We start from the raw sequence: 27,954 nt of genomic DNA, 5'->3' as shown, positions 1-27,954 counted from the left end.
TAAACATAAATCCAGTAAACAAATTCATTCAAATATGGAATATTTAACAGCACAACACCCATGAATCATACTGCATCACATTACAGGCCAACATACATATTATGAGCCACACAGTTCATATAGGGAAAACAGACCACATGACCACCACTGCATTTTTCAAAACAACATAGAAATGTCGAATACTCGTGGTGAGATTTCACTGGAACGCAGTATCACAGAAACATGGGATATTCATGTCATCAGCTCGCTTTCACAAACACAAAGTGGCAGACACTTAAAAGCAGTGTCCCTGTCTGGCCGTCATGCCACAGCCGTCACAGACTAGCATTACGTAACGCGGATTTTAATCAGTTTCCCATCTCCACAGGCCTGCATGTTGACCTATAAACAATCCTCAACTCGGATTGAAAAGATGATCTATGAAAGAATATCTGTGTGTGCTTCTGCATAACCCACGCATTGAGAAACCATTCCATTGAAGTTGCTTGACTCTTTATACTTTGGCTGTAACAGAGAAAGACATATCTCTCTCTCTCTATACACACATTTATTGTATGAGCTAGATACAGTTTCCCCCAGAGTCAGATAAACTCATGGATACCATTTGTATGTCTCTGCATCCAGTATGAAGGAAGTTAGAGGTAGTTTCGCGAGCCAATGCTACCGTTTGCACAATTACTTGAAGTCTATGGTATCTACTAGCATGCTAGCAGTTACCATAGACTTCCAGTTATTCCTCTGCCGCTAGTTAGCAACTTCCTTCAAACTGCACGCAGAGACATAACAATGGTATCCACTAGGGAAGTATATTCTGGGGAAGTAGACAAAGAGTTTAATTGCCAAAATCCCAATGTATCCCTTGAACAGTCTGAAAAACAAATGAGGTTATCTTTATGATGATGTTATGTTATTATTATCATTGTGGTTATTATTATGTCATTACTGTTATGATGATGAAATAAGGATGTTTGCAGGAAATCCACTTCATGTCAGAGAGAGAGAGAGAGAGAGAGAGAGAGAGAGAGAGAGAGAGAGAGAGAGAGAGAGAGAGAGAGAGAGAGAGAGAGAGAGAGAGAGAGAGATTGTGTGCAAAAAGAATACAATTCATACGTGGATGTTTTGAGACGAGAGACGGATGCTTATAAGATGGCAGCGTGTTAGAGGGACATTTACAGTTGCGGCGGGATTCAATCCAAAACCTCACTATAGCACACTTGACGTTGAAGGGTTATGGTTGCGCTCAGTATTACAGCTGTAGGACATTCTAATACCATTCTAGGGTTAGGGTTAGATGCAATATAAGGCAAGTGACTTCAATTGCTAATTTCTCTGAATAGGGGTTAATAAACATTACCAGATTCACTGGGAATACATTACATAGTATGAAGAAATACTCCAGGCCGCAGCGTCGTACTACTTGTCAGACATAGAAAACTGAAACTGTTTAGTCCTATTGGGCATTGGGGTGGGCTTGGTGTGGGGTTTGGGGCGTCCGTTGGTGGCTTTTGAGCATTTATTTGGAATCCTCATGTCTTAAAGGTACACTCAGCAAAATCATGTTGCTACGAGCAGCACTGGAGATGTTGAGATGAGCGAGATGCAAGACTTGGCTCTCACCCAGTCACACACAGTATCTGCTCACGCGCACGGGTTCGCTTCACGCTGTTCACAGCGTCGTAGCCAGTGCACCAGAACAGCAGAGAATTGTATGAATCCTATACATTAAAATGGCCAATTTGGGTGCAATCCATAGAGTTCAAATTGTCTTTCAACAAAATAATCTGTTTTTAACTACAGAAACCATTTTAGAACAATCTGCGATGGTGGGTGTCATTGCTTGCTGAAATGACAGGGGACACTACTTGTAACAGTTGAAGCGTTTCAGGTTGTGTGATAGAAATGTACAGGTCATTTCTGATTGAACTGACATATGTCGCGGGTTTACTGTGAATGCAGTCTGTGCTAATGCGGGAACATTTCCTTTCAATTTCAATAAACGCTGTTAAAAGGAACTTCCGCGATGCGGATTGAATAGAGAGCCCTTCCACGAATAGAGTGTAAACCACCCCATGTGACTGTGATATTTTACATTCTTGGTCCTCCAGATGCATTTACTGTTATGACAGGCAGGGGGCAGTACAGGGTGCATGGCTCGGATGTGTGTGCTTGTGCATGGAGTGGGTTATTACTCCAGTACCATGAGGAAATATACTGCTCCTTCCATCTTTGAGATATCATTCATTAACACATAGCAAAGCGAAATAGCAAGAGGAAAGAGGAAATATGGCACCACTTTGGACCTTTGATCGCCAGGCCCCATTCACCGTAGTCCGTCAGAGATTGAATGTGTGATAGTGAGTTTGTGAGTCCATCCCTCATCTCTGAAAAATCGGGTAGTTCTCAAAGTTTGTCGAACTAAGGTTGAATACTTTATTAATGCAGTAAAAGAAAGCTACCAGATACGTGTCATACGAGTTCAATTAGTATATGTGTTGTGTTGGCCTTTTCCCTCTCATTGCCAACAACATTTGATGTGTCAATGCTTTAAAAATCCACTGGCTGTACAGTGTTATCTTGGTAATGATACTCTTTCAAATCTTAAATTATGCAGGTTTATTCCTACTGCAGCCCCACCTGGTGTTAATATACCAAACCATAGTAACTTCATGAAGGGCAGAAAGTTCAGTGAACATTGGATACCATTGGACACCGAGTTCTATTCAGATCCTTCACCAGCACCATCATCAGTATCATCATCATCATCATCATCATCATCATCATCATCATCATCATCATCATCATCATCATTATCCTCTTCATCATCCTCATGATCTTCATTACCCATTCAACATACATGTACATACATTTAAAGTCCACAAAGCAAAGAACAAAGAACACCAGACAAAGGAGCGTTGTGACTCCCAGCTAGAGGGCCCAGGCCCGTTCGGGTATGGAGCTAGGTAAGGTGTTCGTAGCATTGACCACGTTGCGGGGGTGTGGAGATTACAGAGTTAAGAGGTTAAGAGCGACCTGTACAGATGATGGATAGAGGGAGGGAGTGTAAGAGAGGTGGCAATTCACAGTGCATTGTGGGCCTGTGAGTCAGGGGGATGTCAGGGTTGAAAGAGGAGACTACCCAAGTTTATGGTTAGACAGTCCAGACTCCAGGGCAGGGGGGGGTTCCAGTATGAGGAGATGTTTAACCGTAGAAGCCGTGCAAGAAAACACAGACGCACAGGAGGATGATGGCGTTGGCATTGACCACGTTCCTCCACATGGGTTTCTCTGAGGTGTCTGTGAGTTGCCTCTGCAGCTCAGCCTGCTCCTCAGCACTCAGCTTGGGAGCAGTCGATTTCTCCAAGCCACAGAAGCTCAATACTGCCTTCTTACAACAGCCTGGCTCCTCGGTGGGCTCTGCACAGACACACAAACACAGGGATGAGGAAACAGTGTGTGGTTGTAAATGTGAGAAATAAAATCTGTACGTGTGTCACGGAGTAACAGATAGAGATTGGAGAGAGACCTCTATCATCAATATCCACATAGGTAGGTTCTTGATCTTCTTTCCAATTGTCTAGCTCCAGATCCACCCTCTCCTCTGTGCTGTTCCTCAGCTGCCAGCACAAGCGGTGCAACTGCAGATGGAGGGAGGAAGAGGCACAGGACAAACACATGGGAAGAAATGAATTTACAGATGGCAGAGAGACTGCGTTTTTATTCAATTAACATTCACGGATGGAAGAATAACTAAATAAGTTTGACTATTGGGGGAAGTTGTAACTTACATGTTTGTCGTCGATGGGTTTGGTCATGAGGGAGATGCTGACTATCAGCAGGCAGGAGATACAGAACAGAATAATGGAGAAGTAGAGGTAGTGGACCCCACAGATGATCTCAGGACAGTTAGTGGGGGTCACACAGCTTCCTGTCCCATAGGCAAACTCACTGATCATCCTGGTTAAGCCAATAGCCAGGCCTATCGCAAGGCCATAGAACACACCCTGAAAGTGGGGGAGGTCTGTGACTCAACACATTTGCATGGTTCACTTCCAATTGCACAAACATCACGTATAACACAAACAAGGCAGTAAATGGTGAAAGTGGTAACCAGGGTCCTTTGAGCCTAGCCAGCAGAGTTCAGATAAACTACTTAGGCAATAAGGTCCGAGGGGCATGTAATATATGGCCAATATACCACGTCTAAGGGCTGTCATTTAATGCACGATGCAACGCGGAGTGCCTGGATACGGCCCTTAGCTGTAGTATATTGACCATATACCACAAACCCCTCAGGTACCTTATTGCTTAATTAGACAACAGGTTAAATAAACCAGTTCAAACCACAAGTAGCTCAAGGAAACTAGTTTATATCACACTGACTTTTGTTAAGTTAGAGACTCACCGGCTCATTGACGCGCTTACAGAAGATGGCGAGCATGAAGGTGGCAGCGATGGGCGGAGTCAGGTAGCTGGTGATTGACTGGATGTAGTCAAAGAGCTGGCCGCTCTGAGCAGACTGGACCACAGGGATCCATGCTATACTCACCCCGATCAGAACCAGGATAAACACCCTACACAGCCAAGAATAATACATCAATATCAATATTACCCATTTATCTAAATGCAAACAAACACAAGCATATACACACATGTACTAAAGCAAGTGAAGTCCAAAGAACTCGAGCAGGCTGAGCTGTGTGTTACTGCACCTCCCAGCGATCATGAGTTCCTTCTCGGAGGAGGAGCTGCGTATCTTGGTGTAAATGTCCATCGTGAACAGGGTGCTGGCACTGTTGAAGATGGAGGTAAGGGAGCTCATCAGAGACGCCATCATCACCGACAGCATCAGGCCTCGCAGACCTGCAGGAAAGAGGGTGAGGATGGGAAGAGAGGGCAGGGAGGGAGGGCATGCAAAGGAGAACAGGGATGGAGGGAAGGCAGAATAGGATAGGTGTAGAAAAGAGAAAGGAGAAGGAATGAAGAGATGAACGAACGTGATGGTTGATTTTATTGGCAGCAACAACTGTTTTCCTGGAATAAGGAGTAGTACTTATTGAATCCACTATTTGCAGCAGTAGTAACAGTGTTGTAGTAACATAGTCCCTGTGCAGTGCGGTGCCAGGACAACAACCTCTCCCTCAACGTGAGCAAGACAAAGGAGCTGATCGTGGACTGCAGCCAAACACGCCCCCATTCGCATCGACATTTTTTAAGTGGAGCAGGTCGAGAGTTTCAAGTTCCTTGGTGTTCACATCACCATCAAACTATCATGGTCCAAACACACCAAGACAGTCGTGAAGAGGGCACGACAACACCTTTTCCCCCTCAGGAGGCTGAAAATATTTGGCATGGTTCCCCAGATCCTCAAAAAGTTCTTTAGCCACACCATCGAGAGCATCCTGACCAGTTGCATCACCTCCTGTATGGCAACTGCTCGTTATCCGGAAGGTCCTAATTTATTTATTTTTTGTCAAAGTCATAGACTGTTCTCTCTGCTACCGCAGGGCAAGCGGTACCAGAGCACCAAGTCTAGGTCCAAAAGGCTCCTTAACAGCTTCTACCCCCAAGCCATAAGACTGCTGAAAAGGCCACCTGGACTATCTACATTGACCCCCCACCCCTTGCTGCTACTCGCTAGTATCGGTATTGTTATTTTATTGTGTTATTTAATATTACCTTCTTTTTTTTTACCTCAGTTTATTTCGTAAATATTTTCTTAACTCCATTTCTTGAACTACATTGTTGGTTAAGGGCTTGTAAGTAAGCATTTCACGATGAGGTCGTATTCGGCACATGTGACAAATACAATTTCATCTCATTTGATAGTGGTGCTAGGACTGTCATTGTTAATAGATGGACGAGTATCTTCTGTTACCCACCATTTGGCATGAGGTCCACCACCAGTTTGGGATAAGCAATGTTGGTGCAGCCAACACTGGCCCCACAGTACCTCAGACACTCCTCTGGTTCCACGCAAGCCACCTCGTCTGTGTAGAGGATTCGGCTGATCATGCCAGGGAAGACCATGAGGAACATGGGCAGCAGCTTCAGGTAGCCACACAGGATACAGCCAGCCTTGACATGGGAAAGATTCTTGGCAGATAGACAGCGCTGGACAATCACCTAGGTGACAGGAGAGATAACAACCCCCCAGTGACTGAAGAGGTGATGGATTACGTGTTCATGGTCAAACAGAAGTATGGTGCCTCTGTATTACTTGAATATGTCAATATCAAGAGTAGAGGGGAATGAAAGGGGTTTGAAGTCAAATGCACTCGTCATTCCTTCCATGCACCACACAGCCACATATCTTCTGACAGGCAAAAATGTGTATGCAGCTTTTCTAGCGGAAATATTCATCAAAGGAAATGTTTCCCTTTCCGAACGTGACCCAAATTGCTGATCACAGAAGAAGGCATGGCGCAATCATATATGAATTAGAGAAACTTAAGCTTTGAGTTCTGCTAATCGAATAAACTGTTTCAATGTGCGTATTTAACGTGTGTGAGTGAGTGCTCGCTCGTGTGTGTGATTGTGTAAGTCAATATCCTGTTCTTTTTTCACAGTCACCTCTGTGTTCCCGGCTTTTAGTCTTATTTAAGTCTGTGGGAAGGAAGTGCATTTGGGTCTAACTAAAAGCATGCTTCTCTTCATAAGGCAGCCACTTAAGCTAAGACAAGCTGAGAGCTGGCTGGAAAGAATGGCCATGGTAATGATACACACATTAGTGTGTGTGCGTGTGCATGTAACTGAGGGAGGGTGTTAGACTTATTCATTCCCTACGGAGCAGTAAGCTACCTGATCGGTGCACCAGTACCAGGTGGCCTGGACAGTGAGGCCAAACACCAGGCCTGGCCAGGGCAGGTCCCCTGTCACCGCGTCCCTGAAGATGTGGAAGGAGTCAGGCCGAGGGGTGTAGCAGCTCTCACTGATGTTGCCCCCTGTCAGAGTGGGTATGGCCTCCATGTAGCGCGTCTGGAAGTTCTCATAACCTCCCACCTCATTGAAGGCTGAGGAGACAGACCGAAGAGGGTTGGGAAAGAGGGATGAGAGAGGTTGGAGGAATTAGAAGAAGAGAACAAATCAAGGAAATGATACTCTGTAGAAAGGGGGAAGGAGAAAAGGGAATGCATTGGAGGAAGGGAATAAAGAAGGGAGGACAAAGAAGAGATATAGAGTTACAGGAAAAGGAAAAGAGGCAATGAATAAATACATTACCATAACCAATGAGGATGAATAAATACATTCCCATAACCCATGAGGATGAATAAATACATTACCATAACCCATGAGGATGAATAAATACATTCCCATAACCCATGGGGATGAATAAATACATTCCCATAACCCATGAGGATGAATAAATATATTACCATAACCCATGAGGATGAATAAATATATTACCATAACCCATGAGGATGAATAAATATATTACCATAACCCATGAGGATGAATAAATACATTACCATAACCCATGAAGATGAATAAATATATTACCATAACCCATGAGGATGAATAAATACATTACCATAACCCATGAGGATGAATAAATATATTACCATAACCCATGAGGATGAATAAATATATTACCATAACCCATGAGGATGAATAAATATATTACCATAACCCATGAGGGTGAATAAATACATTACCATAACCCATGAGGATGAATAAATACATTACCATAACCCATGAGGATGAATAAATACAACCCATGAGGATGAATAAATATATGAATAAATACATTCCCAAACCCATGAGGATGAATAAATACATTACCATAACCCATGAGGATGAATAAATACATTACCATAACCCATGAGGATGAATAAATACATTAAATACCATAACCCATGAGGATGAATAAATATATTACCATAACCCATGAGGATGAATAAATACATTACCATAACCCATGAGGATGAATAAATACATTACCATAACCCATGAGGATGAATAAATACATTCCCATAACCCATGAGGATGAATAAATACATTACCATAACCCATGAGGATGAATAAATATATTACCATAACCCATGAGGATGAATAAATACATTACCATAAGGATGAATAAATATATTACCATGAGGATGAATAAATACATTACCATAACCCATGAGGATGAATAAATATATTACCAAAACCCATGAGGATGAATAAATACATTACCATAACCCATGAGGATGAATAAATATATTACCATAACCCATGAGGATGAAAGATCCCACGACCATGATGATGGTCTGCAATGTGTCTGTGTAGATCACTGCAGCCAGTCCACCTGAAGCAGAGTGCACATGGTGAGAGTCAGCACAACACAATCCCACTCATTACTCATACAGGGTTACAGTCAATGACTAAGCTGTTGAAAACCACTGTAGTACTCATTTACACTGTAGACGTGATGTTTATTTTTTACTTTAATGATTGCCCTTGGTCAAAAGGGATAGCCTGTTAGTGGTCCAGTTGTTCGTCTGATGTTTGTCTATCACGTAGACTCTATAACTCCCCTCAGTAGTTGTGTACCGTATATGAATATACATGTAGGTCATTGATATTCATTTGAGCACAATGGTAATAAAGAGGATACGGTGGCCTACATACATTTGCGTGGGGCTGCCTTACAGACTGAAAATCAAATTCTAGCAAAGAATAACAGTGCACACAACTTTTGCTGTTGACTGCACCTCGAAAGCATCGATGTGTCACGTGTGCATGACAGTATTTGATGCTGTGAGTCACTCTATTTTTAGCAGTTAACTCACCTTCATGTATGATATTTACAAAACCTATATTAAACTCAGCTACATGTTTATATGAGCATTATGCAAAGCTAATCCTATACAGAGACTTTTAGTTTATATTTAACCTTTAATTAACGAGGCAATTTACCATGACGGCCTACCCCGGCTAAACCCTAACCCGGACAATGCTGTGTCATGTTTTGTCTTATTTTGTCTTGTCATTTTGCTTTTCCCTCTGTTCGTTTTCCCCCTGCTGGTCTTTTTAGGTTCGTTCCCCTCTTTCTCTCTTCCTCCCTCTCTCTCTTCTCTCTATCGCTCCGTTCCTGCTCCCAGCTGTTCCTATTCCCCTAATCAATCATTTAGTCTTCCCACACCTGTTCCCTATCTTTCCCCCTGATTAGAGTCCCTATTTCTTCCCTTGTTTTCCGTTTCTGCCCTGTCGGATCCTTGTCTATTGTTCACCGTGCTGTGTCTGTGTATCGCCCTGTCGTGTCGTGTTTCCCTCAGATGCTGCGTGGTGAGCAGGTGTCTGAGTCTGCTACGTTCAAGTGCCTTCCCGAGGCAACCTGCAGTTCATGATTGAGTCTCCAGTCTGTTCTCGTCATTACGAGTGGAATTATGCTTTATGATTGTAGATTTACTTTACTGGATTAAAGACTCTGTTTTCGCCAAGTCGCTTTTGGGTCCTCATTCACCTGCATAACAGAAGGATCCGACCAAGAATGGACCCAGCGACTATGGATTCTCTCTACTCTACTCTCGAGTTCCAGGGAGCAATGCTCGGCAGACACGAGCAGGAATTGTCTGCTGCTCGGCATGCCGTTGAGACCCTGGCCGCTCAGGTCTCCGACCTCTCAGGACAGTATCAGAGTCTTCGTCTCGTGTCACCAGCTACTTCCGGTTCTTCCGAGCCTCTGGAACCTAGGGTTAATAACCCACCATGTTATTCTGGGCAGCCCACTGAGTGCCGCTCCTTTCTCACCCAGTGTGATATAGTGTTCTCTCTCCAACCCAACACATACTCAAGAGAGAGAGCTCGGATTGCCTACGTCATATCACTCCTTACTGGTCGGACTCGGCAGTGGGGCACAGCTATCTGGGAGGCAAGCGCTGAGTGTACTAACAATTATCTGAACTTTAAAGAGGAGATGATAAGGGTTTTTGATCGCTCAGTTTTTGGGAAAGAAGCTTCCTGGTCCCTGTCTTCCCTATGTCAAGGTAATCGATCCATAACGGATTACTCTATAGAGTTTCGCACTCTTGCTGCCTCCAGTAACTGGAACGAGCAGGCGTTGCTCGCTCGTTTTCTGGAGGGACTCCACGCTAAGGTTAAGGATGAGATTCTCTCTCGGGAGGTTCCATCCAGCGTGGATTCTTTGATTGAACTCGCTATTCGCATTGAACGACGGGTAGATCTTCGTCACCGAGCTCATAGAAGAGAGCTCGCGTTAACTGTGTCTCCCCTCTCTCCGACACTACCACCTTTCCCCACTGACTCTGGTGTTGAGCCCATGCAGTTGGGGGGTATTCGCATCTCGACTAAGGAGAGGGAACGGAGAATCACCAACCGCCTCTGTCTCTATTGCGGTTCCGCTGGTCATTTTGTCATTTCATGTCCAGTTAAAGGCCAGAGCTCATCAGTAAGCGGAGGGCGACTGATAAGCGCTACTAGACGGTCCTCTCCATCTAGATCCTGTACTACTATGTCGGTCCATCTACGCTGGACCGGTTCGGGTTCTACATGCAGTGCCTTGATAGACTCTGGGGCTGAGGGTTGTTTCATGGACGAAGCATGGGCTCGGAAACATGACATTCCTTTCAGACAGTTAGACAAGCCTACGCCCATGTTCGCCTTAGATGGTAGTCATCTTCCCAGTATCAGATTTGAGACACTACCTTTAACCCTCACAGTATCTGGTAACCACAGTGAGACTATTTCTTTTTTGATTTTTCGTTCACCTTTTACACCTGTTGTTTTGGGTCATCCCTGGCTAGTGTGTCATAATCCTTCTTTTGATTGGTCTAGTAATTCTATCCTTTCCTGGAACGTTTCTTGTCATGTGAAGTGTTTAATGTCTGCTATTTCTCCTGTTTGTTCTGTCCCCTCTTCTCAGGAGGAACCTGGTGATTTGACAGGAGTGCCGGAGGAATATCATGGTCTGCGCACGGTCTTCAGTCGGTCCAGAACCAACTCCCTTCCTCCTCACCGGTCGTATGATTGTTGTTCTGATCTCTTCAAGAAGCGTTTTGCATCCGCTCCTATCCTTGTTGCACCTGACGTCACTAAACAGTTTATTGTTGAGGTTGACGCGTCGGGGTGGGCGTGGGAGCCATTCTGTCCCAGCGCTCCGATACTGACGATGGGGTCCACCCTTGTGCGTATTTTTCTCATCGCCTGTCACCGTCGGAACGTAACTATGATGTGGCTAACCGCGAACTGCTCGCCATCCGTTTAGCCCTAGGCAAATGGCGACAGTGGTTGGAGGGGGCGACCGTTCCTTTTGTCGTTTGGACTGACCAAAAGAACCTTGAGTACATCCGTTCTGCCAAACGACTGAATGCGCGTCATGCTCGTTGGGCGTTGTTTTTCGCTCGTTTCGAGTTCGTTATTTCTTATTGCCCGGGTACTAAGAACACCAAGTCTCATGCTTTATCCCGTCTCTTTAGTTCTTCTGTGGCTTCTACCGATCCCGAGGGGATCCTTCCTGTTGGGCGTGTTGTCGGGTTGACTGTCTGGGGAATTGAGAGACAGGTTAAGCAAGCACTCACGCACACTGCGTCGCCGCTCGCTTGTCCTAGTAACCTTCTTTTCGTTCCTGTTTCTACTCGTCTGGCTGTTCTTCAGTGGGCTCACTCTGCCAAGTTAGCTGGCCATCCCGGCGTTCGGGGTACGCTTGCTTCTATTCGCCAGCGGTTTTGGTGGCCTACTCAGGAGCGTGACACGCGCCGTTTCGTGGCTGCGTGTTCAGACTGCGCGCAGAAGAAGTCTGGTAATTTTTTTCTGCTTCTGCTCCTGGTCTTGCTGGGTCTCAGTCTGTTCCCTGCCATCGCATCTCTCCTGTTCTTGTTCCTGCCCTTGCTGTGTCTCAGTCTGTCCCTAGTTGTTACTCTCCTGGCCTGTTTGGTCCTGTTTGCTCTAAAGCTTTCAGTTCTCTACCCGTGTCTCATTTTTTTTTTTTAGAGTAGTACCCTAGTTTCCCTTTTTATCGTTTTTTCGTTACGGTCCTGAGGAGAGGAGTTGGGTTCTTTCTCGGGACGTGCTGGACCGTTTGTGATCTATGATTTCCTCCGTTGCCGCCAGTGTTCCTCCTCGAGAGCGCCAGGAGGCGCTCGGTGAGTGGGGGGGTACTGTCATGTTTTGTCTTATTTTGTCTTGTCATTTTGCTTTTCCCTCTGTTCGTTTTCCCCCTGCTGGTCTTTTTAGGTTCGTTCCCCTCTTTCTCTCTTCCTCCCTCTCTCTCTTCTCTCTATCGCTCCGTTCCTGCTCCCAGCTGTTCCTATTCCCCTAATCAATCATTTAGTCTTCCCACACCTGTTCCCTATCTTTCCCCCTGATTAGAGTCCCTATTTCATCCCTTGTTTTCCGTTTCTGCCCTGTCGGATCCTTGTCTATTGTTCACCGTGCTGTGTCTGTGTATCGCCCTGTCGTGTCGTGTTTCCCTCAGATGCTGCGTGGTGAGCAGGTGTCTGAGTCTGCTACGTTCAAGTGCCTTCCCGAGGCAACCTGCAGTTCATGATTGAGTCTCCAGTCTGTTCTCGTCATTACGAGTGGAATTATGCTTTATGATTGTAGATTTACTTTACTGGATTAAAGACTCTGTTTTCGCCAAGTCGCTTTTGGGTCCTCATTCACCTGCATAACATGCTGGGCCAATTGTGCTCCGCCCTATGGCACTCTCAATCACGGTCGGTTGTGATACAGCCTGGAATTGAACCCGGGTCTGTAGGGATGCCTCTAGCACTGAGATGCAGTGTCTTAAACTGCTACGCCACTCAGTAGACAGTCTAGATTAATCTACATTACATGTTTATATGAGTACTATGGAAACCCAATCTTATACAGAGACAGTGTTGCGTCACTGACCTTGCTGAAGGCCTGTCAGTGAACTAAAATCCAGGAATGAATGCATCATTACAGAGGTGAACAACAAGGTTTTATCAGGGAGTATGGGTAATTACCCATGTGGTACAGGAGATAAACAGCCTTGGAGGAAGGCATTTGTGCTGTCAGACGTAGTCTGCTATTAAGACTCAAATACAACGATAAAGGATGGACTTTACTCCACTCTGCCATGGTTACAGATAAGAACTCCATATTGGTTTAAATGGACATAGTCGATATAGGGCTCCTCTCAGTGAATTAGTTATATATCGCTGCTATACACTAAGTGTACAAAACATTAGGAACACCTTCCTAATACTGAGTTGCACCCCCTTTTGCCCTCAGAACAGCCTCAATTCGATGTGGCATGGACTCTACAATGTGTGGAAAGCATTCTACAGTGATGCTGGCACATGTTGACTCCAATGCTTCCCACAGTTGTGTCAAGTTGGCTGGATGTCCTTTGGGTGGTGGACCATTCTTGATACACACAGGAATCTGTTGAGCGTGAAAACCCCAGCAGCGTTGCAGTTCTTGACACACATTTAAGCTGGTGCACCTGGCAACTACTACCATACTCCGCTCAAAGGCACGTAAATATTTTGTCTTGCCCATTCACCCTCTGAATGGCACTCAAATAAAACCCATGTCTCACTTGTCTCAAGGCTTAAAAATCCTTCTTTAACCTGTCTCCTCCCTTTCATCTACACTGATTGGTGGATTTAACAAGTGACATCAATAAGGGATCATAGCTTTCACCTGAATTCACCTGGTCAGTCTATGTCATGGAAAGAGCATGTTTTGTACACTCAGTGTATGTCACTGCTATATACAGTTATGTAGTGTATAAGTTGAGAGTATGTATTGATATACCTGTGACGGTGTATAGAGCCGTGATACTTAGCAGGAGAATCACAGCAAGGTAGATATTCAGCCCCAGAGCCTGGTTAATAAAGATGGCTCCAGAAAACATATCTGCCTAAGAGAGAGAAAGAGAGAGAAAGAGAAAGTGAGAGAGAGAGAGAGAGAGAGAGAGAGAGAGAGAGAGAGAGAGAGAGAGAGAGAGAGAGAGAGAGAGAGAGAGAGAGAGAGAGAGAGAGAGAGAGAGAGAGAGAGAGAGAGAGATTGAAAGAGAGGGAGTGAGAGGGAGTGAGAGTGAGAGAGAGAGAGAGAGAGAGAGAGAGAGAGAGAGAGAGAGAGAGAGAGAGAGAGAGAGAGAGAGAGAGAGAGAGAGAGAGAGAGAGAGAGAGAGAGAGAGAGAGAGAGAGAGAGAGAGAGAGAGAGAGAGAGAGAGGAAGGGCTTCTATAGGCGAGCACAAAAATTTCCATATAATAACTGTCATAAACGAACAGCTGACTGGGACCAGATGGCCGAACATTCTTGAAGTTGAGTCAGTTTCTACGTACATAAATTAACATGGACTTTTAACAATGTGATGAAACTTTCTTGCCCCTTGCTGAAACAAGCAATAAAACTGGCCTTCTTTAGACTAGTTGAGTATCTGGGGCATCAGCATTTGTGGGTTCGATTACAGGCTCATAATGGCCAGAAACAAATAACTTTCTTCTGAAACTATTCTTATCCTGAGAAATGAAGGCTATTCCATGCGAGAAATTGCCAAGAAACTGAAGATCTGGTACAACGCTGTGTACTATTCCCTTCACAGAACAGCACAAACTGGCACAAACCAGAATAGAATGAGGAGTGGGAGGCCCCGGTGCACAACTGAGCAAGAGGACAAGTACATTAGATTGTCTAGTTTAAGAAACAGACACCTCACAAGTCCTCAAATGGCAGCTTCATTGAATATTACCCGCAAAACTGTTGTTTAAATGGACATATAATTAGCTTTTCTTTCAAAAACAAGAACATTTCTATGTGACCCCAAACTTTTGAACGGTAGTGTATATATACAGTGTACCTTGTTGTTTTCAACAGTAATATACAATGAACAGTGATATGAGTGACTCACTGAGATCTTAGTGAAGACATAGAGGAAGAGTGAGAGCACTGAGAGATAGATGCGGATGCGCTGGCCTCCGAACCTCTTCCTCAAGTACTCTGGCATGGTCACCACCTAAACAAATCCAGTAGACATGATTACATTGTGGAATAGCACTAGATTATATGCTACAGAAATGTACGAAATGGCATGGTATAATGGTAATTACACTGTAATAGCAGAAAAGGTTGTTCTCACCCCAGCTTTGATGTAAATGGGTACAAAGAGCCATCCAAGAATGATCACCACCACAAGGGCCTGAAAAACACACATCCTAAGGGTTCAGATGGGGAATTCATGAAATGACAGATTTATATTTTACTAGACGTTTTACTGCTTTCGCCCACTGCTGTTCTCTTGTATCGATCATATAGTGACATTTAACCTACACGCTTGATAATAAACGTGTATGAAAAAAGAGCACCTTTTATACAAATAATTGCAGAGTGCAATAGAAATAGAGATGAGATGATAACAGAGATAGAGATGAGATGATAATAGAGATAGAGATGAGATGATAATAGAGATGAGATTAGATGATTATAGAGATAGAGATTAGATGATAATAGAGAGAGAGATGCGATGATAATAGAGAGAAAGATGAGATGATAACAGAGCTCAAAATGAGATGATAACAGAGATAGAGATGAGATGATAATAGGGATAGAGATAAGATGATTTCAGAGATAAAGATGAGATGATGACAGAGATAGAGATGAGATAATGATAATAGAGATATAGATGAGATGATAATAGAGATTGAGATGAGATGACTACAGAGATAGAGATGAGATAATGATAATAGAGATATAGATGAGATGATAACAGAGATTGAGATGAGATGATAATAGAGATTGAGATGATTACAGAGATAGAGATGATAACAGAGATAGAGATGAGATGATTACAGATGTAGAGATGAGATGATAACAGAGATAGAGATGAGATGATAATAGAGATAGAGATGAGATGAGTGATAATATCAGGTACGTTTCAGAGGTTATGATGATGTTTGCAGGAGAGGTTATCATGGTATTTATTTACATTAGACGTGGCCACTCACATTCCATTCGAATCCGCCAATGGCAAGTCCACCTGCAGCCGCAGTCCCTGCGATGCCAACAAAATGCCCACTGCCAATGTTGCTCGCAAAGAGGGATGCCCCAATCTGGAGAGGAAGGACAGAGGAATGTTCATGATCAATTTATACAGAAAGTAATTATATTATTTCACAGTTTCTGGATATGGAAGGTCATTGAGAAGAACTTCATTCATAAAGGAACATTTACAACAACAACAACAGGTGTACCATGTAAGATAATGGGGCAAAGGTTGCCAAGTACATGGTCCATGGAAGGGATATATGCAATTAAGTTAGACACCTCATGTGTACGGGTACAATCAGCATCAGTCATTCTTGAGTCATTAGGAGCAGTCTCAAATGAAGGGCATATGATTTATGGGCTTCCAACACATCAAGATAAAAGATTATGACCTTGATTTAAGTATGAGCTGGACACTTCCATGGAATACAGGCACGGTTTAGGATAGTTCAGGGGAACAGGGTGTGTCTTTCCAAATATGTGTCATAAACAGTGGCCAGTAAATTAGAGCGAGTTCGATGCCTTTGAACGTAATAATGTATCAGCATTCAGGGCTCAAACCACCCAGTTTATAATATGTAATAGACTGTCCTGAGAGAAGACTTATACTCACTGGCCACCACACCATGCTTCTTCCTGCCAGGAAGAATCCACCTACGGTGGCTCGGTTTGTGCTCACCATAGCCTGCAAAGAGAGACTGGTTAGTTGAGTTGTTTTGAGATACCATATTCATGTATCAGGGATCATGTTGATCAATAACCTTGTTACATGATACGGTCATTTGCACCTTTTTCAGTTATATATATACATGGTCAATATACATTTTTGTTTATATGGTATTTAATTGGAGTCTGTTAGTTTCACACTGATGGTTTACTACATCTTGTAAACATTGTTTGGGTCAATCATCAATCAGCACTAACCACTGAGCACACACTGGTTGAATCAAAGTTGTTTCCACATCATTTCAATGAAACTACATGTACGTTGAACCAATGAGGAATAGATGTTAGTTTGACGTCTGTGCCCAGTGGGTGCTTAGTAGTTAGTATTGTATCGACTCTCCACACATCTGAAACAATATGACAAATGCAAATGTATTCCTCAGCAATTTAATTCAAACATACTTGGTGACTTGTTCTATAAATGTCTGTCAATATTATACATTTTGCAGCTGGGCATAAATTGAAGCAATCCAGGTACTTCAATGAGATGTCAGTACACTTGGTATTCATAGGCTACTTAACACTTGGTCTCCATAGGCTACTTAACACTTGGTCTTCATAGGCTACTTAACACTTGGTCTCCATAGGCTACTTAACACTTGGTCTTCATAGGCTACTTAACACTTGGTCTCCATAGGCTACTTAACACTTGGTCTTCATAGGCTACTTAACACTTGGTCTTCATAGGCTACTTAACACTTGGTCTTCATAGGCTACTTGACACTTGTCTTCACAGGTTACTTGACACTTGGTATTCATAGACTACTTGATATGTGGTATTCATAGGCTACTTGACACTGGGTATTCACAGGCTACTTGACACTTGGTATCCATAGGCAACTTGACACTGGGTATTCATAGGCTACTTGACACTGGGTATTCATTGGCTACTTGACACTTGGTATTCATAGGCTACTTGACACTTGTATTCATAGGCTACTTGTCACTTGGTATTCATAGGCTACTTGACACTTGTATTCATAGGCTACTTGACACTTGGTATTCATAGGTGACTTGACACTGGGTATTCACAGGCTACTTGACACTTGGTATCCATAGGCTACTTGACACTGGGTATCCATAGGCAACTTGACACTGGGTATTCATAGGCTACTTGACACTTGGTATTCATAGGCGACTTGACATACCCCTGAGGAGAATTTCTGCATAATGTACCTGGCACAGGTTGGATAATATCTGCAGCAACAAGTGTACTGCATGAGTCCAGCCATTAACCCATCAGTGATTATGTTTTTTGGAGGCCATCTGAATAACTTTGTATAGAAAGTGTAGAATATCATAATTCATATTTTATGTTTGTAAACATAAGGACATATTATCACTCAGAAGGAAACTCATCGAAACACTATGAAGATGCTTCTATTTTTTTATTTAAAAAATATAATATTCAGAATAGAGAAAACAGCTTTTTTCTAGATTCAACTAAAACATGCTCTCTGTTCCTTTCTGAGGGATTAACTATTCACAGACACAGAGTTGTTTTAGTGTCAATGTGTCAATGGAAAGATTAAGGAACTCACCCATACTCCGACTGCCAGGACAACCACAAAGTATACTACAATCACGGAGATATCCGCCGGGTTGTTGACTGCCACTGTGCCATTATTAGGCACACTTCTAACTAAGGAGAACCCAAAATAATCCTGTGTCATTTTGTCTGTTCTGAGCTGCAGAGGTGACCAGAGGACAGGTGTATTGTAGAAGCCTCTCTCCTTTACTGCTGTGCTACTGACTCCCCTGTCACCTGCAATGCTACTTATGTACTACTGACCCCACAGATAGGTATGTGTGTGCATGTGAGCACGCATGTACGTGTGCGTGTGGACCAGTGGAGGCTCCTCAGAGGAGAAAGGGGAGGATTGTCCTCAACAGTGAATTTCAGAAAAATGTAAATAGTGAAACATTTATAAAGTTATCATTTTTAGATGACATTATACTAACTATATTCACATCACCAAATGATTGATTAAAACACACCGCACTTGCAATGAAGGTCTACAGTAGCCGCAACATCACTCTGTAGGGTAGCACCATGGTGTAGCCGGAGGACAGCTAGTTCCGCCCTCCTCTGGTTACATTGACTTCAATACAAAACCTAGGAGGCTCATGGTTCTCACCCCCTTCCATAGACTTACATAGTAATTATGACAACCTCCAGAGGAATCCTCCAAATTGTCAGAGCTCTTGCAGCATGAACTGATATGTTGTCCACCCAATCAAAGAATCAGAGAATGAATCTAGTACTGAAAGCATAAGCTATAGCTAGCTAGCACTGAAGTTCATAAAATGTGGTGAGTAGTTGACTCAAGGAGAGAGAAAAACAATAGTTCAACAGTTTTGAACAAATTAATGTATTCATAAATGAACGAGAAGCAAGAGAGAGAGAGAAAGAGGGAGATGTTTTTTTTTTTTTTTTCATTTTCACTTACCTAGCTAGTTTAGCCTACTCAAACACCCTGCTCAAACAGAGATGAATGCTATGTTAGCTAGCTGGCTATGGTAGCTAGCTGGCTATTGCTATCCAACACTGGAACTTTTTGAAGTCAAGGTAAGCTTTTTGTTTTATTAATTTATTGCCTGCCAGTGTAACTACTAAACTCCTTGCTGACTGTACACTGTAATGCATGATCGTAGTGAGTTTACGAACACCTTAGTTCTAGTAGCTATGTTGACTATGACGTTATTTAATCTGGTGACAACGATGTAGGATCGGTGTAGCGGTTAGTGGTTATGATGTGAAGGTTTGGTTTGGAAAGGTTTTTCATTTGGTCACAGACAGCTGATGTGTTGTGCACGGAAGTCTACTAGCGCAGGAAAAAGGTGAGAAGAGGGGAGTGCGTAGATGCGAGAAGCAATTCTACAATGATCAAAAGGATGATGCTGTTTGTATGTGGCTGCAATGAAAGTGAACTCTGTTTGCGTGTGATCAGGGGTGTATTCATTCCGCCGATTCTGTTATAAAAACATATCTTAAACGGAAGCAAAAGGAACAAAATATGAGAAATGTACATTTAACATTTACATTTAAGTCATTTAGCAGACGCTCTTATCCAGAGCGACTTACAAATTGGTGCATTCACCTTATGACATCCAGTGGGACAGTCACTTAACAATAGTGCATCTAAAACTTAGGGGGGGTGGGGTGAGAGGGATTACTTATCCTATCCTAGGTATTCCTTAAAGAGGTGGGGTTTCAGGTGTCTCCGGAAGGTGGTGATTGACTCCGCTGACTCCGCTGTACCTGAATATGTCCTATAGAAAAATCTTGTTTGCAACTGTTGGACAAATGATTACACACTAGATCAGCTAGAGGCAACAAGAGTGTGCAAGGCAGTGTCGAATGTGTCAATGTCTGTCACCTTGATAACTCAAATTTCTCTCCACCTGTGCTCCTACATTGTAAGCTTTCATTCATAGGTTAGGTTGTAGCAAGCTCATGATGTGTATAGGTAAAATTCAACTATCATGTAGTAGCCTAAATCTGCCGATGTTACATTGAGCTGGGTTAATTGTATATGAATGACAGTCATCCAATGTGCTGTAGTAGAAATAAGGCCAAGCTCATAAAAAAAGATTGTTGTCCCTCATCTTAAACGGCACGAACCACCACTGGTGTGTTGGTTAATAGTATGTTTGAGACAATGCAAAGAATGTGCTTTATGGCAAACAAAGGGTAATTGAAAGGGAAATCAACAGTTGCTACATCCATTTTTGGACTTATAAATGAATTATATGTACCCATTGATTCTTGAAGAATGTACAGTAACTTATGCCTTATGAGCTTAGTTCAACTGTTGTACCCTATCAGAACCCCAAATATAATCTTGTTTTACTCGAATGTTTGTGAATAAACACAATATAGCATAAAAACGATCATTTTGATATCATGGTTGGTCAGTCCTTGCATCCATAGCTCTGTCTTGGAATTTGAGAATGGTTGCATTTCTCCAAACCCATCCCTCAGCTTTTTACCAAAACAGTGGCAGGCAGGCAGTAGCTTTGTTATTGTTTCTACTTCTGATTGACGCTTTAACGATCAGCTGAACCGAAAATACTAAGAAGGGAAAAAAAATCCTATGAAAGACAACTCGTAAGCCACTCCACTTTCAGAACTACACTAACCCCAGTCCTAATGGAAACGGCTGATTGATAAAACTCTGAAAGTAGGTGACTACTGTTGGTAGATACATCAACTGTGAAAGTGCTGTGGCAGCAGGTGAATTGTGGACTCCTGGGAGAAAGAGCACACCAAAGAGCATACAGGAAAAACACTATATTGGGTTTTTGATAGAACACAACCATTAGGAAGGTTTTTATTGGCTATAATGTTTAACGGGGAAATATAGTAATACTAGCATTAAATGTATGTTCATGGACATGGCTGTTGACTGTAAGCCCAGTCCATGAACTCTTCTGTCAATATTAAGACTTATTTCCACAAGGAAACAAATTCTGAATCAAGGTAACAGTCAATCAAAAAGGTACTTTCTTCACAAAACGACCTCACTCACAGAGTAAACACACAGATAGTGGGTTAATGATTACTCTGCCCCTCCTCCATTCCTCTTCAGGTTGCTGGTGAAGACTTGAGTGTGCGTGTGATAAGGGGCTATCCATAAAATTGTATTAATCTCTCTCATCACAGCTTCGAACAATCTTGTTCACATACATTTACATCAGCCATTAGTCTCTACGGGTATATAACATTTACAATGTCACTGTATGATCTTACCCTTGTACTGCTCCAAGGGTTGGGTAGGTTACTTTTTCAATGTAATCTGTTAGAGTTACTAGTTACCTGTCCAAAACTGTAATCAGTAACGTAACTTTTGGATTACCCAAACTCAGTAATGTAATCTGATTACATAAAGTTATTTTTAGATTACTTTCCCCTTAAGAGGCAATTGAACATCTATTGCAGGATAAATAAACGTTAAAGTTTACATAGCTGGCCATATATGGATGTACAATTTCACTTTATGGGCTGGTTATGTAGGCTTCTTCTAACCCATCGCTTTTTACTACCTATAATAATACAATTAAATTCTATCTTTACATTAAAAACCATTCTATCAGAATTCCAGTCATTCCAATAAATGTTATACCCCTTCATCTTCAAGAATAGGACTTGGAAATATGGTATATATAGATTAGCCAAGTTGTTTTACCTGAGTATATCCCCAAAACTAAGGATTTATTCATCTGTTATTTCTGATTTTGTTGTCATGGAAGACTGATTGGACTCATTGATTCGAGTTGAAAAATAAATGCTGCGCTCATGGAGTGGCATGCTTTGAGAACTACTGAAAAGTGCTATTAACATGTGAAAAATGTATGCCATATGCTGCATTTGCTATAGGCCTATTGTTGAACTTTTTTTTCATACCTATTTGATATCTTGATAATATGCAGCTGTTTAAAGGGTAAATCCAAAGATGAAACAATAACAAAACGGTCGCCCCGACCTCTGCTTTGGTAAAAAGCCAGGATGGGCCTGGAGAAATGTAGCCACTCTGAGATGAATAGACAGAGCTATAGATGCAAGGATCCATGATTTCAAAATGTTTGTTTTAACGTTATAAATTAGATATACACTACCGTTCAAAAGTTTAGGGTCAGTTAGAAATGTCCTAGTTTCTTAAAGAATAGCACATTTTTTGTCCATTAAAATAACATCAAATGTATCTGAAATACAGTGTAGACATTGTTAACGTTGTAAATTACTATTGTAGCTGGAAACGGCAGATTTTTTATGGAATATCTACATAGGCGTACAGAGGCCCATTATCAGCAACCATCACTCCTGTGTTTCAATGGCACGTTGTGTTAGCTAATCCAAGTTGATCATTTTAAAAGGCTTATTGAGCATTAGAAAACCCTTTTGCAATTATGTTAGCCTAGCTGAAAAATGTTGTCCTGATTAAAGAAGCAATACAACTGGCCTTCTTTAGACTAGTTGAGTATCTGGAGCATCAGCATTTGTGGGTTCGATTACAGGCTCAAAATGGCCAGAAACAAATAACTTTCTTCTGAAACTCAGTCTACTCGTCTTGAGAAATGAAGGCTATTCCATGCAAGAAATTGCCAAGAAACTGAAGATCTGGTACAACGCTGTGTACTACTCCCTTCACAGAACAGTGCAAACTGGCTCTAAACAGAATAGAAAGAGGAGTGGGAGGCCCAGGTGCACAACTGAGCAAGAAGGCAAGTACATTAGTGTCTAGTTTCAGAAACCTCACAAAATAGTACCCTCAAAACACCAATCTCAACAGTGAAAAGGCAACTCCAGGATGCTGGCTTTCTAGGCAGAGTTCCTCTGTCCAGTGTCTGTGTTCATTTTGCCCATCTTAATCTATTATTTTTATTGGCCAGTGTGAGATATGGCTTTTTCTTTGTAACTCTGCCAGCATCCCAGAGTCGCCTCTTTACTGTTGACGTTGAGACTGGTGTTTTGCGGGGACTACTTAATGAAGCTGCCAGTTGAGGACTCGTGAGGCATCTTGTTTCTCAAACTAGACACTATTGTACTTGTCCTCTTGCTCAGTTGTGCAATCTGATTACAATATTGTTGCTGGTAACGTAATGGATTACAGTTACACTTTTTTGTAATCCCTTACATGTAACAGATTACATTTTACTCCCCACCCTTGAATGCTCCTATATCATCATCACCTGATTCTTCTTCCTTGACCCTGAGCTTCTATCTCAGCAATTTCAAAGCCTGAACTATACCCAACCTCACTCCTCCCTGAGATGATCAAGATAAGCCTGTACCAATATAAAAGACTGACAATTTTAATTGATAGAACATGATTATTTTCTACTTCTTTCATCCTTGTATTCCTTGTAGTGGGATGTTTGTTATACCAGTCTCAGCATAGACCTATAAATCAATGATAAAGTCAAAAGATTGCAAAAAAAAAAATCCCTTTAATGGGGCTGTTACGTTATTATGGACCCTGTAGTCGGGAGGGTAAAAGTACCAAACAACCACCAGGCAAGTATCGGGTCTGGAGCTTAACATGGTCAAATGCAGCACAACAAAGAGCCAGGAAGGTTAAAGTTTTTTTTTAAGTGGTAAAACAAGCCAGGGTGGTGTTCAATTGGGCATATAGAATCAAAAACATTTGCAACAGAACACTAAAATGGGTCATATTACACCTACTACTAACCTACTGTCCATTTCACTTCAATAGAAGTGTGCAGCTAATTCATTGGAAATGTATACTGCACCAAGACCCCATTCTGACTTTGTCCATCAGGGGGGAGGAATACAATGAGAACATTCTCACAAAAAACACAATACAATCCTACACAGTGAACTAAATGTGTGTGTAATACAGAGATAATCTGAATAATTAAATACACGTACAGCAGGAAACATCATGACCGCAGGGCCACAGATTCACTCATGGCGACTGATGCGCATGCTGTTCATCCAAGCATTCACACAGAACAGGGTATAAACCCACAAGTTCCCAGGGTAGGTAATGTTTTAATGGCATTATTTTAATGACCACACATTATTCATAATAATAAACAAATGTACTTGCACAACTGAAAACTCCAGACACTGTCCCATCAACCTTCAAAAGGTGGACATTTCAAAATGGTATGATTGCTGGCACACACATTCACAGGGGCTAGCAATGCACACAGAGATCAGAGGGCAGAGTGGAAAGGGCAACAGACAGGAAATAGAGAGGAGGAACAACAGACAGACATTTTACAGTGACAGGGGGCATAGAAAGGGTTCAAGTCAAGGAGGAGATCACAACCACATTCTGGTCAATAGTAACATTTCCACTATGCTGTGTAACGTAATGAAATACATTTTCCCTAATTAGAATTAGACATCCACTCATGATCGATACTAAATTGTCCTCACGAGAACATCCTGTGGAAATGTCACTTGAATACCAACTAGTCAGTTAATTATCAGCAACTATGGAAGGGAGGGGATGGAATGGATCGAAGCAGAAAAAATACCACCTAGCGCACAGGAAGTGGGCCAGGGACAGAAAGCCTTGGAGGACAGAAAAGAGGGAGAGAGTTGAGGAGGACAGTATGAGAGGGTGAATGCAGCAATGGAAGAGGTGAGAATGTAGGACAAAAACGACAGGCCACTAGAGAACAGATTATTCCTGATGAGGCCTTAATTGAGCATGATAATGGCACAAAGAGACAAGCGATGAGGAAGAGATTAGAGAACAAAAGATCTGAAACTAGTAAAGAATGTGTGGGGGGTGGGGGGGGGGCAGTGGGAAGGGGAGTGGCTAACTCTAGCTAAAGACTATCAGGGGTTAGGAGTCTCAGGGTTGGGTCTCAGGGTTGGGCCTCTCCCCCCTCGCTGTCCTGCTGGTCGCTGGTCCACAGGGTCAGGTTGTCCCGCAGCAGTTGCATGATGAGGGTGGAGTCCTTATAGGAGTCCTCGTTCAGATTGTCCAGGTGTCCGATGGCCTCATCAAAGGCCTCCTTGGCCAGCTTGCAGGCCTCCTCGGGGGGCGTTTTGGATCTCGTAGTAGAACACAGAGAAGTTGAGGGCCAGACCTAGGCGGATGGGGTGGGTGGCCGCCATGCTCTTGCTGATCTCGTAGGCCTCCTTGTAGGCTCCCTCAGAGGACTCCACGGCAGAGGTCTTCTTCTCGGCCGTGGCCACCTCGGCCAGGTAGCGGTAGTAGTCGCCCTTCATCTTCAGGTAGAACACCTTGCTCTCCAGCTGGTCTTCTCCGCAGCTCTTGATGAGGAACTGGTCGAGCAGGTTGAGCACGTCCTGGCAGACCGTCTCCAGCTCCTTCTCGATGGTCTCCCGGTAGGCCTTCACCAGCTCCAGCTTCTTGTCATTGCCGTCAGCCATGGCCCTCTGCTCGATGCTGGAGGTGACACGCCAGGAGGACCGCCTGGCCCCCACCACGTTCTTGTAGGCCACGGAGAGCAGGTTGCGGTCGTCGTTACTCAGAGGCTCACTCAGCTCAGTCACCTGGTGAGGACATAGAAGTGTTGCAAAGAATGGTGTCAGGATGTGAAAATGCTACCGTATCATAAACCTTCCATTTATTAAAAAAAAATGTACCATTGACCTAACATTCCTATCCTGAATAAAACCTCTATAAATTGACCAATGACAAAGGTGTGACGTTACAGGGTGCATGCACGCCTAGCTGGAGAAAGCCTAGACTGTGCTGTGTTTGTGGCTGAAGCTGTGCTTGATTCTTAACTGTGAATATAAAACCCTATTTTTTTATATAAAGGTGCTTGTCTTATGCCTTATGAGAAACAGGCTACATTTAAGTCATAAGCAGAATATGTATCCATCATCGTCGATCCATCAAACTGCAGCCATTTCCACCCTTGCAGACAGGTTTGTGGGTACGTAAAAGGAGCAAAACCTGGTCGCCTATAAACTTCCTGCATCATATTTGTTCGTAAGTTAAGAAATTGTACCTCTGTCTAGCATACATTTGACGACTATTCTGTATATTAGTCTATTACAGGAAAGGTAAAACCAGCTTTCAAGCTTGGAATATCTAGTTTTATTCAATCGGCCCAAAGTGCTGTAGTGAACGAACGCACCCAACGTGTGTCCCTGTTCAGCCTCTAGGCTAGTGCTGCATCATAGACAAGCCGTAGCCACGAAACCAGACCACCACCAGTTTCATTGTTAGCTCAGCTAGCCCTTTAGCTACCACATTCACTTCTAAAAAATACATGGCAAAATAATATAGCAACAGAAGCGAAATAGCCAACCTTGGTATTGTGTGCACCAGGTTTCACATTGATTTATGATATTACACAGAATTCTGGAAATTATTTATTAGATTAAGACGATAATCCCAGTTACTATAGTTAGTTAGCTAGTTAGCAAGAGGCTACATTGTCTGACTAGTGAATAATGTAATAATATATTACTTTTGTTACAAACTGATATGAATTACTGTCACATTTGGCCATTCTTCCAAGTGAGCTGCATTGCACATTATGCAAAATGATGTCTACCTGTTTCATCGCTGAGGCCATGTCATCATACCGCTCCGCCTGCTCAGCCATACGGGCTCTCTGGATCAGTTGCTCTCTATCTGCCATTGTCGCTGTTGATGTGCCGAAGGTCGGGAAGTCAGTTCCAATATACGGGCTATTGACGATAGCTAGGTGTATTCGAAAGCAATGTGTATTTTCCCGATGACGTCCTACGATACACACAGCACATCAAATGTCACTGCGGATTATCTCTAAAAACCCACGTACAATACTAGCGAAACAATACGCTTTTTAATGCTGCCGAGGCGCAAATTAGAATTAAGATAATCAGTGGCTCCCCTCCAAACCTCGCTCCAACCCCGAACAGACTATCTCAACAACCGGTGGCTAACTAGCTACTGCGGCCTCCCACTGCTATCGACATGGGGTGCTGTTCCAAGAGTCCTGTCTATCCGGGGCGGGGGGTGAAGGCTGCTGCTGATATTTCAAGATGACGTCACTTTCTAAAAATAGAAACGTACGCTGCAGGCGTGCACCTGCGCAGTGCAACGTACTGCATCGGTTGCAGCAACTGAGAGCGCGTGCGTGTAGGGTTGCAGCTAGCGTGACCTCACAAATGGCATACAAGTAATGGTTCCAAGCATAGTAGGATGGAGATGTGAACATATAGGACATAAGCAGTGCCTTCCCTTACATCTACCCAGTCCCAAAGCCATGATAGTATTTATGCCAACCGCTGTAATGTACAAAACATGACACTGAAAGGTGCAGAAGACCTCTGTGTTGCTGACAAGTGTTCCCTCCCCTCATCCCAAAAAGAAAATCACTCCCCATTCCAGCGTTGCATCATCTCTTCCCGGTAACTGGGCAGGAGTGTGTGACACACTTCTGTATATTATCAGGAATGTGATATTATTTCAAGAATGTAGCAGAACATCTAGCTAGCAGCAGTGTTGGGGAGTCGTGAGCTAAATGTAACTAAAATATAAATGCAACATGTAAAGTTTTGGTCCTATGTTTCATGAGCTGAAATAAAAATATTGCAGAAATTTTACATACACACAAAAAATGTATTTCTCACAAATTTGTTACATCCGTTAGTGAGGATTTCTCATTTGCCAAGATAATCTACCTACCTGACAGATATGGCATATCAAGAAGCAGATTAAACAGCAAGATCATGGGCTCCTGAGTGGCGCAGCGGTTTAAGACACTGCATCTCAGTGCTAGAGGCATCCCTACAGACCCTGGTTTGATTCCAGGCTGTATCACAT

General features: G+C 42.9%; 2 protein-coding genes across 2 annotated transcripts; both read right to left on the bottom strand.

The window, feature by feature from the left end:
- Positions 1-2,416: 2,416 nt before the first annotated feature.
- Positions 2,417-18,459, bottom strand: slc5a1 (solute carrier family 5 member 1). The gene is made up of 14 exons (XM_046370001.1): positions 18,223-18,459; positions 16,569-16,640; positions 15,916-16,020; positions 15,051-15,110; positions 14,823-14,927; positions 13,723-13,828; positions 8,204-8,284; positions 6,799-7,010; positions 5,880-6,123; positions 4,710-4,860; positions 4,403-4,571; positions 3,786-4,001; positions 3,524-3,635; positions 2,417-3,414 (listed from the first exon to the last, which is right to left on the bottom strand). Exons 1-14 carry the CDS (start codon positions 18,352-18,354, stop codon positions 3,200-3,202), a joined length of 1,980 nt encoding a protein of 659 aa, XP_046225957.1. The 5' UTR covers positions 18,355-18,459; the 3' UTR covers positions 2,417-3,199.
- Positions 18,460-24,177: 5,718 nt separating this feature from the next.
- On the bottom strand, positions 24,178-27,156 carry ywhah (tyrosine 3-monooxygenase/tryptophan 5-monooxygenase activation protein, eta polypeptide). The gene is given in 3 exon segments (XM_046370000.1): positions 24,178-25,204; positions 25,206-25,682; positions 26,699-27,156. Coding segments are annotated over 3 exon segments (741 nt in total). The 5' UTR covers positions 26,786-27,156; the 3' UTR covers positions 24,178-25,027.
- Between the last annotated feature and the right edge of the window lie 798 nt (positions 27,157-27,954).

Source organism: Oncorhynchus gorbuscha, linkage group LG11 (assembly GCF_021184085.1).
Source record: "Oncorhynchus gorbuscha isolate QuinsamMale2020 ecotype Even-year linkage group LG11, OgorEven_v1.0, whole genome shotgun sequence".
Lineage (NCBI taxonomy): Eukaryota > Metazoa > Chordata > Actinopteri > Salmoniformes > Salmonidae > Oncorhynchus > Oncorhynchus gorbuscha.
This window is presented reverse-complemented; position numbering and strand designations above follow the sequence as displayed.

Excerpts from the sequence above, each read along its gene's own strand:
- slc5a1 (XM_046370001.1), bottom strand. The coding sequence starts at position 18,354 with ATGACACAGGATTATTTTGGGTTCTCCTTAGTTAGAAGTGTGCCTAAT. Across the intron at positions 15,111-15,915 it reads TTGGCGGATTCGAATGGAAT|GCCCTTGTGGTGGTGATCAT; the intron begins GTGAGTGGCCAC and ends TGTGTTTTTCAG. Across the intron at positions 6,124-6,798 it reads GGTACTGGTGCACCGATCAG|GTGATTGTCCAGCGCTGTCT; the intron begins GTAGCTTACTGC and ends CCTGTCACCTAG.